This window comes from Rhinichthys klamathensis, unplaced genomic scaffold (assembly GCF_029890125.1).
Source record: "Rhinichthys klamathensis goyatoka isolate OS25496 unplaced genomic scaffold, OSU_Roscu_1.1 h1tg000018l_1, whole genome shotgun sequence".
In the NCBI taxonomy this organism is placed as follows: domain Eukaryota; kingdom Metazoa; phylum Chordata; class Actinopteri; order Cypriniformes; family Leuciscidae; genus Rhinichthys; species Rhinichthys klamathensis.
In genome coordinates this window covers 1,831,886-1,850,465 of record NW_026606569.1, presented here as the reverse complement: position 1 = coordinate 1,850,465, position 18,580 = coordinate 1,831,886, and the positions used below count along the sequence as shown (strand labels likewise).

Below are 18,580 nucleotides of genomic sequence, written 5' to 3'. Positions count from 1 at the left end.
TTAGGTACACCTGTCCAACTGCTCGTTAACACTTAATTTCTAAGCAGCCAATCACATGGCGGCAACTCAGTGCATTTAGGCATGTAGACATGGTCAAGACAATCTCCTGCAGTTCAAACCGAGCATCAGTATGGGGAAGAAAGTTGATTTGAGTGACTTTGAACGTGGCATGATTGTTGGTGCCAGAAGGGCTGGTCTGACTATTTCAGAAACTGCTAATCTACTGGGATTTTCACGCACAACCATCTCTAGGGTTTAAAGAGAATGGTCCGAAAAAGAAAAAACATCCAGTGAGCGGCAGTTCTGTGGGCGGAAATGCCTTGTTGATGCCAGAGGTCAGAGGAGAATGGCCAGACTGGTTCGAGCTGATAGAAGGGCAACAGTGACTGAAATAACCACTCGTTACAACCGAGGTATGCAGCAAAACATTTGTGAAGCCACAACACGCACAACCTTGAGGCGGATGGGCTACAACAGCAGAAGACTCCACCGGGTACCACTCATCTCCACTACAAATAGGAAAAAGAGGCTACAATTTGCAAGAGCTCACCAAAATTGAACAGTTGAAGACTGGAAAAATGTTGCCTGGTCTGATGAGTCTCGATTTCTGTTGAGACATTCAGATGGTAGAGTCAGAATTTGGCGTAAACAGAATGAGAACATGGATCCATCATGCCTTGTTACCACTGTGCAGGCTGGTGGTGGTGGTGTAATGGTGTGGGGGATGTTTTCCTGGCACACTTTAGGCCCCTTAGTGCCAATTGGGCATCGTTTAAATGCCACGGCCTACCTGAGCATTGTTTCTGACCATGTCCATCCCTTTATGGCCACCATGTACCCATCCTCTGATGGCTACTTCCACCATGTCACAAAGCTCTAATCATTTCAAATTGGTTTCTTGAACATGACAATGAGTTCACTGTACTAAAATGGCCTCCACAGTCACCAGATCTCAACCCAATAGAGCATCTTTGGGATGTGGTGGAACGGGAGATTCGCATCATGGATGTGCAGCCGACAAATCTGCGGCAACTGTGTGATGCCATCATGTCAATATGGACCAAACTCCCTGAGGAATGCTTCCAGCACCTTGTTGAATCTATGCCACGAAGAATTGAGGCAGTTCTGAAGGCAAAAGGGGGTCCAACCCGTTACTAGCATGGGGTACCTAATAAAGTGGCCGGTGAGTGTATATGCACCTATATAAGTACATATATGGACGTATATATGTACACATATATGCACACATATATGTACACATATATGTACATGTATGTGCATATATGTACATATAATATAGGAAAACGGCCAATTTTATATATGTCACATATATTGAAATCCTATATCAAAACCAATATTAAAACATATGTTTATATAGGTTATTTCCATGTGGAATAGACCCCGAAGACCATCAGAGGGCTAGAGTCTCTTATTTTCTCTTCATTACATTAATAACAGCTGAACTTCTGTCACTGAAATAACATGAAATAAATGAATCCTCATATAGACAGTAAGATCATTGTGTGTGTGTGTGTGTGTGTGTTATAAAATATTAGGAGACTACTAAAGACTGAGGTAAAATGTATATTTCCTCCCCTAAACAATACAATTTTATTTTACCTCACACGTTTTAATAGTTACCTAATTTTTGCAGCACATAATTGAACAACATGTATTTAAATATGTATTTCACTAATTCAACTCTGAATTTCTTTCATCTCTTTTATCATTTGTATATTTCGTATTCTATGCACTTATTGTAGACAGCAGCGTGTGAACAGGACTTTTATTTTGGTTTGGTGGTGTGATGTCATAAGGCTGCGCCGCGCTCATACATTTGTTGTGATTCGGCTGAAGAAAGGTTAGTATTTTAACTGTTTAAGGTTTTTAAACTTATAGAAACCATTAAATGACCTCCAAAGTTTTCTAAGTGATGCAGATTGAATTATTTATTATTAAATGTAACATTGCATTGCTTTATCTGCCATTTATTAACGTTGTGTGAGCAAAGTAACATAATGAAAACATGAGTAAAGTTAATATTATAGGTGCGTCTCATTCCGCTCTCTATATTGTGAATCAGTTCATCATAAACACGAATTCAGTCACTGGCAAGTAGTGATGGAGAAAAACAGCTTTTGGAAACTCTGAGTCAATTGAATCAATTGTTTTGGAAAATGATTTGCTGATTCAAAGCACTCTCTATTTCTATCTCGATTTCTACAATCATTAAATACATGAACTGCCCTAAATATATAGTGACTGTATAATTTATGTTCTTTCATTAGTTTGTATTGCTAGATTTGAGTGTTTTTAGTCTAATCAGGTGATTTTAAGTCCATTAACTCTCTCTCTGACTGACTCTCTTACCAGTGAACTGAACTACCGACCTAGAGCTGATTGAGACGCACACAGAGATTTAGTTTAGAGTGTTTTTCTTTCTGTTAACTATTCTCATCTTAAATAGGACGAAGTGTTCATAAACAGAGGAAAAACTCCTGGTGAAGCGACTGAGATCAACGTGACACACTATTATAAAGATGGCGTTTATTAAAGAGGAGAGTGAAGACTTCAAGATTGAAGAAACCTTCAGTGTGAAACAAGAAGAAACTGAGGAACACACAGGTTGGTTTCATTCTCAAAGCTGAACTCAGTCATTTGATCCTTATTAAAATGTCCAGCTCTACAGAAATGAATGATATTTTTGAAGAGTGTCCTAATTAAAGCTGTTTTATTTGACATGGAGCGGGTCGCCTCATGTGAACAAACATCTGTAAAAGTGCTATATTAACATATAAACAGGTCTGTGGCGCCATTTTCATAATGAACATAAAATATTTGAAGTCTTCTTAATAACATAAAAGTTCTTTAACATTGTTTTGCCTTTGGCATCGTATCTGTTATGGAGCTAATAATATGACAAAATGATTTGAATTTGAATTGTGTAAATTTGAATTATTTGCAAGTGTAATCTAACAAAATTGAATTTTAGGTGGTAGTTTAAATAGTTCTGAATTTGATTTTATTAAACGAATATTGAACATTTGAAATTTAACAAATTGAAAGGTTTTTATGGCTGAATTTTATAGACATGTATTTTCAAACAGCTAGTTTTTTTTGTTCTGAATTCAAATACTGCAAATATTCAGTTTTAAAAAAATACAGATTCAAGTTTTCAAGATGAAGAAATTCGGAACTTCAAATTCAGTTTTCTAAAATTCAATCTCAAAAATTCAAACTCAAAAATTCGGGTCTTAGAGAAAGTAGGTCACAGGTCATCCACAGGGAAGAGTAGATGATCTCAGAAAAGTCGAACAGAGCATTTTGGTCCATTAGGGACTGCAGAAGGTTTCTTAAACATGAATGATTTTGTGTTTGTTAGCGTTCTCATCACGTGAGACATTTGTCTAAGCAGTCTCTGGTGTTTGTTTTAAAGTATATTTTGTGTAAAATTGATTAGAACGCCACTGTGTCACCTACAAAGACAGGACGCGAGCGGCGCGGTGCGACGCACAGTGCTTGAAGCGACTGTTGCAATGGTCACAAATAGGATGGGGAATCCGTGTGCTGTTGGGGATTTCACGGGTCGCGTCGCTCCGCTCGCGTCCGGTCTAGATCTGCGTCGTTCGTACATGTAAGCATAAGGTACGAGAGGGTGTGCTGTATCGTGAATACGACGCGAACCGGAGTGCTTCACGGCCGTTTCACACCGCATCCGTGAGCGGCACTTGAGCAGCGCGTCAGCGTAACTACATCGCCACTGCAGCTGCAGACGCGCGAGAGTATCCACACTGGAAGCTTGTGTACAGTGTCACAGCAGCGGCTCCAAAGCTACATATATAGGCTAAGCGAGCAATTCTTTACAACGAAGTTTTAGAAGTTGGTAATTTAGCCTATAAAATTGATAGTCTTGAAAGTTTGTTATGGGGAGGTGTACAACATTCACATAAATGTTAAACAACAAAACAACCCAGAAAACAGCTCCAATCTATTCGTTTCAGTCATACTTTCGATATGTTTACAATACTACAAAACACACACACAAAACCGCACACTTGGGTTTAATTTGGGTTGTAGCTGTCTGTGTTACATAAACTAAAAGAAAGTTTATATATAAATATAATACACCATTATATTTATTTTAAATATAATATATATTTGTAAAATATATATTCACCCAAACTGAATAATTAAAAACAAGTTTAAACAGGTAGCCTAATCTTCTATAGGCCTAACTATTTTTTAGTCTTCATTTTCTTTTTCTTTTTTTGCCTACTCAAGTTCTTGTTAAAACTCACTAGACATGCTTATTCTGTGCATTTTGGGCACTTTTTGTGTGAAATTTTGTCCATCAAAAGTGTATTTACTTTCATTGAGCGTGGAGAAGTGCAGCAAAAACAGATTCGACGCCGAAACCCCCTGCGAAACCCCCGCTTCACTGCTGCTCACGCGCCGCTCCTGCTCGACTCTCACGCGCTTCTCCTGCTCCCGGTGTGGATGCACTCATTGATTAACATGCACGCCGAAAGAAATACGCGCTGCTCACGCATGCGGTGTGAAACGGCCGTCAGACGTGACTTTATTCAGAGACAGCACTAGCCTTGAGTACCTTATTGTTTTCTAAAGCGATTACCACTCAATGATCATATTAAAGTTAATATATATATATATATATATATATATATATATATATATTAGTGCAACTTTCATGAATAAAATCACCAAAAGCCTACCTTCCGCTGGAAAAAAATAGTCCCTGGCCGTGAACAGCAGCATAATATTTCACCTGTAATTTTAGATGGCGGCAAAGACCGTCTTTATTACTGAGTCAGTCATCAATCAGTAGAGAAGACTTTAATATTGAAGGACAATTGCATTAGGTAGGTAGGCTTATTGTAAGACATTTAATGGCTAATTCACACTCGTACCTTATGCTTACTATAGCAGTACATGTACGACGCAGTCTAGACCAGACGCGAGCGGAGCGACGCGACCCGTGAAATCCCCAACAGCACACGGATTCCCCATCCTTTTTGTGACCTCTCAGCTCTTTGCAACAATCGCTTCAAGCACTGTGTTGCGTCGCGCCGCGCCGCTCGCGTCCTGTCTTTGTAGGTGACACAGTGGCGTTCTAATCAATTTTACACAAAATATACTTTAAAACAAACACCAGAGACTGCTTAGACAAATGTCTCACGTGATGAGAACGCTAACAAACAAAAAATCATTCATGTTTAAGAAACCTTCTGCAGTCCCTAATGGACCAAAATGCTCTGTTCGACTTTTCTGAGATCATCTACTCTTCCCTGTGGATGACCTGTGACCTACTTTCTGTAAGACCTGAATTTTTGAGTTTGAATTTTTGAGATTGAATTTTAGAAAACTGAATTTGAAGTTCCGAATTTCTTCATCTTGAAAACTTGAATCTGTATTTTTTAAAACGGAATATTTGTAGTATTTGAATTCAGAACAAAAAAACTAGCTGTTTGAAAATACATGTCTATAAAATTCAGCCATAAAAACCTTTCAATTTGTTAAAATTTTAAATGTTCAATATTCGTTTAAAAAAATCAAATTCAGAACTATTTAAACTACCACATAAAATTCAATTTTGTTAGATTACACTTGCAAATAATTCAAATTTACACAATTCAAATTCAAATCATTTTGTCATATTATTAGCTCCATAATCTGTCAAATGAACTAAAATGATGGCGAATACACAATATGGCTTTGTGCCCTTAACAAACCACAACAGACTGGGATTTATTTAAATAAGTATATTGTTTTTATATCGCATAAAATTGCTTAAATATCCCGCATATTCCATCGCATTTTTAAAGAAAACGAGCCGCATAATCAAGGATTTTTGCCCGCAACAATCACAAAAAAACTTCACGTTTTTCTGGAAGGACTGAAGAGTTCAAGGGGCGGTAAGGCCTTAATACTTAACTTTTTTGTCAAATGTTGCCATTTAGATTTTGAAATGAATATGCTAATATATAATTCACATGATTCTGATTCATGCAATTCATTTGAATTTGACAAGACAAGAAACAATAGCAGAGCCGTTTTCGGGCATTTTAGGCATATGATTTGAGTGAATGTGTGCATATTTTAAAATTAAAAAGTAAGCCTATTATTTGTAGATAGTTCAAATGCATTACAATAAATTCTAGTTCTTTTACTATTTCATTCTCTGAAATCCCTTTAAATTTGAAAATCCCATGGGACGGCTCTGTCGGGAGTAATCATAGCGAACCAGCAGCTCTCAAAAACTCCCGGTACTTTCATATGTGGTTTTTAATTTCCTCATGAAATTACTATTGTTTTCCAATAATAGGCAAGGCAAGGCAAGTTTATTTATATAGCACATTTCATACACAATGGTAATTCAAAGTGCTTTACATAGAAGAAATTAAATTAATAAAAAAAAATAAGAATAATTAAAACAGTTTAGAATAAAAAATAAAATACAGTACAAACAGTCGGACGAACAGTAGCACAGTGCTCATCAGAGCCGGCCCTAGACCTTTGGGGGCCCTAAGTAAAATTTGGTTGGAGGCCCCTTTGACCGTTTTAAGTAAAGCCTCAAGAAAAGCAATGACTACCTTATAACTATACCATATAACTATATCTACTATGTTTGATGTCTAACAGGAACATGATGATACCACTGAGCTGAATGGCAGTGCAAGACCGAACACACACACACTGATGAACTTGCTGAATAAAAAGACTGATAAAGTGATTTTCACTGACCAAAGATAAATTTTTTATTGACACCAGAGTTTAAGAGTCACAAACTACAGCATTTATATATATATATATATATATTTTTTTTAAAAATATATTTAATTTAGAAGAATAACAATGTTATTCTGTATATAAATGTTATTCAAATGTATATAAATGTTATTCAAATAGAATAACATTTAAATAAAATATTATATAGAATAATAAATGGAACATTTAAATGTTTGAATTTTTAAAATAAACAAAATTAACAATAACATCTAAAACACCACAAAGAAGATCAATAGTAACAATATTAAGAATAAGGTAACATTTCAATAGAACTATTAAAATCCAATCCAAATAAAGAAAATAATTATACATAAAGTTAGACTTAATTTTTAAAATGCAGAAGGTTATCATTTTACAGCCCCTTTAAACTCACAAACAGCTGAAGCTTTGCTTACTGGCAGCATATACTTTAATGGTGCTCATGGAAAGGGGACATAAGGAGTAGTAAGTTAATGTTAGCACTTTAGTGTAGAAGCCAAACTGGGTTTATATTGTTCTGTTAAATGCTTTAACACCACAGCAAATGGTATAGGCCTAATACTAAACCAATTTTATGCAGCATGTTATTATTAGCATGTAAACAATAACGAAAATTAATACAAGCTTGATTTAGGCTAATGTTAAGACCTTTAGTGTAGATTATCCATACAGTTATCGGAAAATTAAGCCTATAGGCTTACGTACCTTTATCTTCTTGCTTCTTCTCTTCTTCCAGTCTCTTTTTTTGTCGTTTTTCATGGCCAGAAAGATATTTTCGTTTCTTGTCAGACTTCGTCGGAGTCGCTAACTGACTGACCAAGTGACAACGAGTGACATCATAGGGGCAGTCAGGAGGATCAAGACTCGCGTGCGCCTTTGCGGGGCAGATCCCGGCTGATTTGCCATAATACAGAACTAAATAAATAACAACTCTGTGCTTATGATGCCTGTTAAAGAGCACTGTAGATCCATTTCTTTTTATTTATTTATTTTATGTTACTTTTGTTGTGCGATTTATTTATTTTTCCCCCCCACTAGCTAGCAGGGACTCTAGGGGGCCCTCTGCTGGCCACGGGGCCCTATGCCATTGCAACGGTCGCTTAGTGGCTTGGCCGGCTCTGGTGCTCATTCAGTAAATGCACAGCTAAACAGAAGTGTTTTGAGTCTGGATTTGAATGTGACTAATGTAGGAGCACATCTGATCTCTTCTGGAAGCTGGTTCCATCATAATAGCTAAAAGCAGACTCTCCATGCTTTGAGTGAACCCTTGGTATTTCTAGCTGATGTGATTCTGATGATCTGAGTGATCTGTTGGGTTTATATTCAGTGAGCATATCTGCAATGTATTGAGGTCCTAGCCCATTGAATGATTTATATACCAGTAATAATACTTTAAAATCAATCCTATATGTAACTGGCAGCCAGTGTAAAGACCTGAGGACTGGTGTGATGTGTTCTGGTTCTGCTCAGCGTTCTGTATGAGCTGCAACTGTCTTATGGGGCCCTATTTTAACGATCTGAAACGCAAGTGTCAAAGCGTAAAGCGCAAGTAACTTTGTGGGCGGATCCCGGCGCTGTTGCTATTTTCCCGGCGGGATAAATGCCTCTTGCGCCTGGCGCAAATCTAAAAGGGGTTGGTCTGAAGTAGCTTCATTATTCATAGGTGTGGTTTGGGCGTAACGTGAAATAAACCAATCAGAGCGTCATCTCTCATTCCCTTTAAGAGCAGGCGCGCTTGTTCTAAAGCGGATTCCTATTATAACGGCGGATTTGCCAGGCGCGCGCCAGGAGCGGTTCACAGCCGAGGAGAGCGACGTTCTCGTCAGGGCCGTAAAACACAGAGAAGTGACATTGGGGATGGAGAAACCCACCCAAATTAACTTCTGTTAAACAGGCGTATGATAATTTGGGTAAATGTGTAAGCTACATGCTTTTATAATAAATTGTCTATCTATCTATCTATCTATCTATCTATCTATCTATCTACCTATCTATCTATCTATCTATCTATCGTAATAATGTATGATTTGCAAAAATGAAAACTGCTGCTTAGATGAGAGAAGCAACGTGTATGCGCGTTGTGCACACGCTACATTGATTATGGCCAAGCATGCGCCCTTAAAATAGCATTATGAACAACACGCAATGCGCCACTGACTTTAGACTAGTTTTTTTTCTGGTCAGTGGCGCAATTGTCTTATAGAACAGCAAAATAGCATGAGGGAAAGTTTGCGCCGGAACACGCCTCCTCTTTGCGCTGAACCGCCCCGGGGAGCACAAGTGTATTTCTTAGTTAACCGACGTGCGTCTGTGGAGGGAAAAGTCCGCTTTGCGCGGGTGCAAAATAGGAATGATACATGCGTCAGTGTACAAAGTCATTTGCGCCGAGTGCAAGATAGGGCCCATGGTCTTTTTAGGAAGGCCAGTGAGGAGTCCATTACAGTAATCCACCCTGCTGGTGATGAAAGCATGCACAAGTTTCTCTAAGTCTTGACTGGAAACAAAGCATCTAATTCTTGCAATATTTTTCAGATGGTAGTATGCTGATTTAGTTATTGCTTTGACATGACTACTGAAACTAAGGTCTGACTCTAGAGACACACCAAGATTCCTGACTTGATTTTTAGTTGTTAGACCCCTAGAGTGAAGGTATGCATTCACCTTGAGAACTTCATCTTTGTTTCCAAACACAATGAATTTGGTTTCTTCTTTGTTTAACTGGAGAAAGTTTTGGCACATCCAACTGTTTACTTCATCAATGCATTGGCACAGCAACATGACTTTCAAGTCAAGTGGCGTGTTATCTATACGCATTTTTGAGCTATCCGCGTGTGTCCACGCCGAAACGAACCGTCATCTTTTGCGTGTATGTCTACGCCGTTAAATGTCTGAGTGTTTCCGCGTGTATGTACACGCCGTTAAATGTCAGAGCAAAACGAAGCTAAATTTATATTTACATCTGTGGAGCAATATTTTTTTTTCTAGGATGGTAGGGGAAGACTCATAACTGGTATTAACCCCAGTGATGGGTAGGTTTAGGGACGGGGTTGGGGTAGGTCATATATTTATATATACAGTAATAACGTTAAGTCAACGGCGTTGATAAACACGCTGAAAAGCGATTATGCGTGTTGATAGCACGCCAAAAATGGAATTACGAATTGGCGTGTTATACATACGCCATTTCATTAGATCAGTCTGGGCACAGGAAGTCAATGGGGCTGTAGTCGTTAGGCGATAGGGATAAGTAGAGCTGTGTGTCGTCTGCATAGCTGTGGTAAGCAATTTGGTTCTTTCTCATTATTTGGCTCATTGGGAGCATGTACAGGTTGAATAAGAGTGGCGCAAGAATTGAGCCTTGAGGGACTCCGCAAGTCATGGACGTCCACTCAGACTTATGGTCTCCTATACTCACATAATAACCTCTCCCTTTTAAGTATGACCTGAACCATTTTAGGACTATCCCAGAAAGCCCGACCCAGTTTTCCAGCCTGTCAAGAAGTATGTCGTGATCGACAGTGTCAAATGCAGCACTGAGGTCGAGTAGTACCAGCACTGATAATTTGCCTGAATCAGTATTTAAGCGAATATCGTTTATTATCTTTATGAGCGCTGTCTCTGTGCTGTGATGCGATCGGAAACCAGATTGAAAATTTTCAAAGTATCTATTCAAGCTTAAAGGGGTCATATAATGCCATTTTTGTACAAGCAAATATGATTCTTTAGGGTCTAAATTAAAAGTTTGTAATATACTTTAATTAAAAATTCTCATTAGTATTGTAAGAAAACACTTATTTTACCTGGTAAAAAACAGCTCTGTTTTCAGCACGCCGTTTCAGTGCATATGACTTTAAATGATAATGAGCTTTGCTCACCCCGCCTCTCTGTTTTGTGCTACACCGTTTGTAACTCAATAACACAATATAACCATAACGCGTTGTTCAGTATAAACGTGGGATTATGAATTATATTGAGAATGTCATACATAGAAAACATGCCGTAATGTACCCTGAGTGTAAACCTTAGACGCATTCATTGTGAAGCGTGCAGCTAGCGATTTGCAAAGATTAATATATTAATATAAAGTTTAATAAAACGTTACACTCACTTCAGTTGTTCTGGAGGTGCAGCAGGAACACGAATATCTGGTACCGATCCTTTTTAGCAAAGCTTCTTAGCAAGTCCAGCTTTATACTGACCCTCGTTTATAAAGCAGTCTGGTGTGAAATGATTCGCGCAAACATGAGAGCATTGACGTTGCTCGTGGGGAATATTCCCTTCGAAAACAAACTCAGCCACTGCGTCTTCAGCGGTTCGGATTTAGGAACATTAAAATGACTGCTGTGTTCGTTATTACACCCAAGAACAGAACACCACAATCGCTTAGACGCCATTCTGCTCATAGACAGTGCTCCAGTATATCAACAATGAGCGCGCCGGTCCGCGCCGCGCAGACTATGATTGACAGCTCCCTCATGAGCAAGGGCGGGTCTGTGTTGAAACGCTCCTGTCAATCAACAATCGTGGGAGGGGCGTGCGAGCTTGTGACGTCACAGGCTCGAATGGCTCGATTTGAGGCAGGGGAAAACATATAAGGAGATTAAAACAAAACCACTGGATGGATTTTTATCATTATATGATGGTTGTGTACAGACACTGCCAACACACATTTCAGTACAATCAACTTGTAAAAGTGCATGTACCATTATATGACCCCTTTAAGAATTTGTTCAGCTGATTGAAGACAACTTTTTCAATGATCTTGCCTATGAAAGGAAGATTTGAGATCGGTCTATAGTTGCTTAAGATGGTCTTATCCAGATTGCTCTTTTTCAGGAGGGTCTTGACAACTGCAGTTTTCAGGGAGTTTGGAAAACTCCCAGAGAGAAGTGAGGCATTTACCACTTCTAGGAGATCTGCTTCTAAGCTGTTTAACACACTTTTGAAAAAAGATGTGGGAAGTGCGTCAAGACAAGGGCGCAGTTTAATGTTTTAAGGTGCTGTACGGTTCCTTCCAAAATGTTGCCTTTAATTTCAGAATCAGACATAGTAACTGCTTTCTCAGGTTGTGGTTTGATCTGTCTGACCCCAGCGCAACTCACGGATGTGCTGATCACCTTTCTGATATTATTTTCTCAGAGAAGAAAGAAGCAAACTCACTGCACTTGCTGTCTGAGAGCATTTCACTGGGAATCTGGCTTGAGGGGTTTGTCAGTCTCTCTACAGTAGCAAAAAGAGTGCGTGTGTTGTTTAAGTTGCTGTTTATAATATTCAAGAAGAAAGTCTGTCTAGCTTTGCCTAGTTCCATATTAAAAGCATGGATGATGTCTTTGTAGATGTTATAATGGACTACAAGTTTTGTCTTCCGCCACATGCGCTCTGCTTTTCTGCATCGTCTTTTCATATGTCGAGTTTCTCCAAGGTGCTTTTTGTCTACCACTATTCTTCCTGACTTTCACAGGAGCAATATCAATTACACTTCTAACTTTTGAGTTAAAAGAATCAAGGAGAAAATCAACAGAGTCAGCAGATATGCTTGGTATTAAAGTTATAGCCTTCATAAATAGCACACTAGTGCATCTCTTCTTGACAGACACAGATCTAGCTTCAATGGCAGGAGAGATCAATATATCAAAGAAAATACAGAAATGATCAGACAGTGCTACATCCTTAATAACAATCAATGAGATGTTTAGACCCTTACTGATAAGTAAATCTAGAGTGTGTCCACGATTGTGTGTAGGTATATTGGTTTCTGCATTATCAATGTGAATGTTAAAATCTCCAGCAATGGCAAAACAGTCAAACTCTGAGGAAATTGTTGATAGCAGTTCTGTAAAGTCCTCAGCAAAGGCTGGAGAGTATTTTGGAGGCCTGTAAATAATGATAAGTAAAATACGTGGAGCACCTTTTAACACAATACCCAGATATTCGAAAGAAGGGTAATTCCCAAATGATATTTGCTTACATTGATAGACATCTTTAAAAAGAGCAGCTACTCCTCCACCTCTCCTAACAGCTCTGCAGACACTCATAAAAGTAAAGTTAGGAGGGGATGTTTCATTGAGGACTGTTGCACTGCAGCTGTCTTCTAGCCAAGTTTCATTTAGAAACATAAAGTCCAGGTTGTATGTGGTTATTAAGTCGTTGACTAGAAGTGATTTATTTTTAAGTGAGCGAATGTTTAAAAGTGCTAACTTAACAGTCTTACTTTTTGTCCCCACAGCAATCTTAGTTTGGCGTGTAATAGGCACCAGATTAGATGGGTTTGCTGTACGGCTTTTGAAGGCCTTAGATTTTCTATCATGTAATTAAACAGCAATAGAGAAAGATTCAGGCACACTGGGTTCCCGCTTGTTCTGTAAACATTTAAGAAAGCTACTGTTGTCTTAGCGGGGACCCGACACATATCACCGAGAGCTGGTATCAGTTGTTTTTGGTTTACCTCGAGCAGATGGAGGAGGGTGTGAGCCCTGGCGCTGTGGCAGAGGCCGAAGAGATCTCACAGGAGGAGGTGGAGGGCGAGCTGGGAGGGGGAGGGCGAGCTGGGAGGGGGAGGGCGAGCTGGGCCCGCAGGCTTTGGTGGTTGTGGGGCCTGCCGTTTTTTTGGTTAGCATCTGGGGGCTTGCAGCAAAAGAGTGGGATAGTTTGGTTCCAGCATACACCAGTTTTTCCATTTTCTCTGAGAAGCACAGAAGTGGAGATGCTGGAGAGAGGGATAACATGTCTGGGGAGAGGGGCTGTTGTTCTGGTGTTATCGGAGGCTGTAATATGCTGTCCTGGTTTCCCTCGCTGTTTTCCAGAAAGTCGTCCTTGGGTGCTGAATCTTGGAGTAGTTCTAGTATGTCTCAGTCTGTCTGTGGTGAGCGCTGTGGGCAGGGCTCAGCTGAGATTGTGTCCGTGAGCAGAAGTTGTTGTGGCTGAGGGGTGTTATCATTGTCCTTGTGTGATATGTCAACCGCATGTCCATTCAGGTGCTGAAGTGAAGTTCTGTGGTCATTCATACTGTGTCCAGGTGTGTGTGTGCCATTCAGGTTGAGTGGATTGGCACACACTGCAGAAGGATGATTGAGGGAGAAGTAGATATTGTCCTTTAGCACTCTTGAACCAAGTTTGTTTGGGTGGAGCCCATCCAGTTGAAACAGTTGACTCCAGAAAAGATTGAAGTTGTCAATGAAGTTCACTCCTTTTATATTGCAGGTTTTTTGCAGCCATGTGTTAAGCTGGGAGTGGTCCACTGATGAATGTCTGAACTTTTAGTCTTTTAAGTGTTTCAAAAAGTTCATTGAAATCCTTCTTAAGGAGTTCTGACTGCTCTTTATGAATATCATTCTTCCCCACATGAATGATGAGTCGATTTGCAGTCTTATGTTTCATCAGAATGTTCTGAAGTTCCCTGTTTACATCAGAAGTCGTTGCTTGTGGAAGGCAGCATGTAGTTGTATCCCTGCTAATAATGTTTCTGATTGGGTTAGGGTTAGGGTGTTCTGTCACGAGCCGCTTGCGCTGTTTGTGCGACTAAATTTGCGATCAAAATGCAGGCTGATATCCACCAGTGTTCATACGAGCAAGAATGCAATGCTTCCCGAATACCCACACGATTTCAAACGTGACATTGATTTTATACAACAGTAAAAAAAGAAAAGAAAAAAGGGTAACATTCAGTGATGTACTACATTTAAAACAGCATTGTCAGGCTTGCTCTGTTTTGCAATGAAATATGTGGCTTTGAACGAATCGTGAGATTCAATGAATGAATGACTCAAAGACTCACTCATAAAGATAGTGAGGTACTGCCACCTACTGGCAATTTTAATGTTTTTTAACATTGCAAATTTAATGAACATTGTTTTATTTAAAGCATTATTATTATTTTTTTTTTTAAGGTATTACAAAGGTAAAAAATTAAATGGAAAAATGGATTAAAGGGGGCAAATCTTGTCCCTTAATAGAAAAGGTGTGACTGCACCAGGAGGTACGGCACTCTAAAACATTGGAGAACCAAATTATGTAGAACTGCACAAGTGCTACTGCTAAAGAGTGCAATGTCAATAATTTCTCATAAGCTTAATTGAATTGGCCTAGAGAGAATAATTATTATGACATTTTCTGTCTAAAGACTACATATAAAATAACTACCAAAAGTAAAGTAACTGCAGTTTGACTAAAAGTTGACAAAAAATGCAAAGACTTTTCGTCAACTACAACTATAAAAAAAAGACCAATAAGCATTTTCGTAAATCAAAAATGGCTGCCAAAATTAACTGTGGCCTACATACACGGGTCGTGCGCGCTACAATGCTGTTGCGTATGTATTAAATATGACTGATAATTTAAGTAAAATGTTTTATTTAATTCAAGTAGCCTCCTTGTACATAATTCGTTTCTAGGGTTTAAAATGTATACAGATTTGACATTTTCCCCTCATACTTCTGTCGGAATGGGTACGAAGTTGGCATTGAATTTCATTTGAAATGGTATTAAAAAGGTCTTAAAAAGCCTTGAATTTAAGTTGGAGGATCCTGGGGGTACCCTGAATAAGTGCATTTACTAATAATATTACATGTTTATTTCTTGGACAGTATCATACTGAATTGACCGACAGCTTCACAGATTATAAAAGGAGGACTCTTTACTTTCTTTCTATGTAATTCTTTGCAATTTGAAGTTTTTGTTTTTCACACGATATTTGTATATACTACATATACTTCAGTGCAAAAAGTGTCAAACAAAATTGATTTCTTGATGTTTTAAAGTAGTATAATAGTAATTTCATAATATCTTAATATAAATTTAAAAGCAAACTGTGAAAAAATGGTTATTATTAAGCCAATAAGTGCTTCTCTGCCGCCATCTACTGGTTACAGTAGTACATTCATATCGTTTTTCTTTGTTTCTAAATTAAAGCGTTTGTTTACCACGTGTTCGTTTTCCTACAGCTACAAATGGGGACAATCTTTGAAAGATAAACAAATGTTTTTGGTCATCATAATAAAAATAACTTTTAAACGATAATATTTAGAGCTTTGAAGTGCTGGAAAAACTGTGAAGCACTTGAAATGTGCTTGAATTTCCCTCTCAAAAGGTTGTACAAACCTTGAAATGAATCATGTAAAACCATTCAACTATTTCTGCCACAATACCATGGTTATAGTTAGTATTACTACATTAAATCCATGGTGATTTAATGTATATTCAGCTACAATTAAATGTTTAGCAATAAGGCTTAGAATAATTGTTAACGATATCTATTTTGTTTTTGTTTTTTACCTTATTGGAATCGAAATTAAGAATCGGAATCAATAAAATTCAAACGATACCCAACCCTATATATACTGTATTTATCATATTTCAACATGTTTCACTCAATTGCACATATTTCAGTTTGGCAATACAGTTTATGAAAAGTCCAATTAGTAAAATGTCTATTGCTTTGTGGCACTAAACTGGATTTTTGTCTTTTTTTCATCTTAGACCTGATGGCATTGAAAGAGGAGAGTCAAGATCTGAATGAAAGGGAAGAGAAAGATCAGTATGAGACACATGATTTCATAACGGAAGAAAAACCTTTTAGTTGCTCACAGACTGAAAAAACTTCCTCACAAAAAAGGGCTCTAAAGACTGAAAGTTATCTCACCTGCCGACAATGTGGAATAACTTTCAGTCAACAAGGAAACCTTAGAGTCCACATGAGAATTCACACAGGAGAGAAGCCTTACACCTGCCAACAGTGTGGAAAGAGTTTCAGTGTACAAGGAAACTTTCAAGTCCACATGAGAATTCACACTGGAGAAAGCCCTTACACCTGCAAACAGTGTGGCATTAGTTTTAGACAAAAAGGAAGCCTTGACGTCCACATGAGAATTCACACTGGAAAGAAGCCTTTTACATGCCAACATTGTGGAATAAGTTTCAGTCAAAAAGCAAACTTTAATAAGCACATCAGAATTCACACTGGAGAGAAGCCTTTCACATGTCAACAGTGTGGAATAAGTTTCACTCAAAAAGAAAGCCTTAAAAATCACATGAGAATTCACACTGGGGAGAAGCCTTTCACATGTCAACAGTGTGGAAAGAGTTTCAGTATACAAGGAAACCTTAAAGTCCACATGAGAATTCACACTGGAGAGAGCCCTTACACCTGCCAACAGTGTGGAAAGAGTTTCTCTCAAAAAGTACAGCTGAACAGTCACATGAGAAATCATTCTGGAGAGAAGCCTTTAACATGCCAACAGTGTGGAAAGAGTTTCAAACTACATGGAAACCTTAGAGTCCACATGAGAAGTCACACTGTAGAGAGCCCTTTCACCTGCCAACAGTGTGGAAAGAGTTTCGAACTACGTGGAAACCTTAGAGTGCACATGAGAAGTCACACTGTAGAGAGCCCTTTCACCTGCCAACAGTGTGGAGTAGGTTTCAAACAAAAAAGAAGCCTTGACAGGCACATGATAACTCACACTGGAGAGAGCCCTTTCACCTGCCAACAGTGTGGAAAGAGTTTCAACCGAAAAGGAATCCTTAATGACCACATGAGAATTCACACGTAAGAGAGCCATTTTACCTGTCAAAGGAAATCTTAACAGGCACTTGAGAATCCACACTGTAAAGAGAAGCTGCCAACAGTGTACAGGGCTCTAGACTCATTCTTCCCAATGGTCGCACTGGTGCGATTAACTTTCTCAGTTGACCTTGATCATACTTTAATCATATTGACCTTGCATGTTAATGATCCATTGTCTTAATTCCTGCTTGGCATCATAATCCAGGGCCCTCAACACTGATTATGATTAGGTCTTCCACAGTGTTTAGCATGCAAACTTGCCCAAACATCTGACTTTATTCTCCACACACTTGAACGTCTCCCCCCGTCTCCCCCCCACACACACACACGCACTTTGAGAACCACTGAACATGTCACCTGAATATTTTCATGGCAACGTGTCATGCTTGTCACATGACACACCACAGCCACAATAGCGCTGTATTGCTTTTATTTCACTTGTCCTTTTTTATTCAAAATATTCACAAACTTTTTGGCTATGTCATCAACTACTTGATGTCCTGATTCTCGAATACATGTAAGTGAATGTGTTTTGCTGTTGAAAAACCTTTATAATGATCATGTTAGTTAATCTGTAATGCGTGAAGGGTGCCGCAGTTAAGAGAATCGGATCTGTCGGATTTACAACACGTCAATTCATCCCCTACTCCTGAAAGACGTGAAAGTGGCCAGTGAAGTTCAGAATAGAGTAAACTTTATAGTTACTTACACAATCTGTATCTGATACGAAGTGTGTTTTACAGAACTAAATGTATTGTTTTGCTAGTACTTAGTTGTATTTAAATGTCTGAACCCTGAAATAAACCTTATGTGGTTGAAAACACTGAATAGTTGTCACGTATGTCAAGCACTGAGCTCGACCGTGTCTGGCTTAGCGCCAGCCAAAGCGCGAAAGCACATTTGAATTTAGCAGTTCAATCAATCAATCAAACTTTATTTATAAAGCACTTTACAACGACCAAGGTAGACCAAAGTGCTGTACACAAGAATAAACAAATATACAAAAACAACACAACTCATACAGCATAAAATACAAAGTAAAATAACTTATAAACAAAACGTATAAAACAAACCATAAAACTGCTAAACCATAAAAGCAAAATGTCAACTCCTGGTGTTAAAGGCCAAAGAAAATAGATACGTTTTTAAAAGAGATTTAAAATGAGTGATTGAAGTGGCCTGTTTTACCGGCTGAGGCAGGTCATTCCACAATTTTGGAGCTGCCACTGCAAA

The 18,580-nt window shown here is 38.6% G+C and overlaps 1 protein-coding gene across 1 annotated transcript; it reads left to right on the top strand.

Annotated features, from left to right (window-relative positions):
• Nucleotides 1-2,403: 2,403 nt before the first annotated feature.
• On the top strand, nt 2,404-17,646 carry LOC130070442 (gastrula zinc finger protein XlCGF8.2DB-like). Its single transcript, XM_056234831.1, has 3 exons — nt 2,404-2,625; nt 16,261-17,329; nt 17,553-17,646. The coding sequence occupies exons 1-3, from the start codon at nt 2,541-2,543 to the stop codon at nt 17,575-17,577; spliced, it is 1,179 nt and encodes a 392-aa protein (XP_056090806.1). The 5' UTR covers nt 2,404-2,540; the 3' UTR covers nt 17,578-17,646.
• The last annotated feature ends 934 nt before the right edge of the window (nt 17,647-18,580 follow it).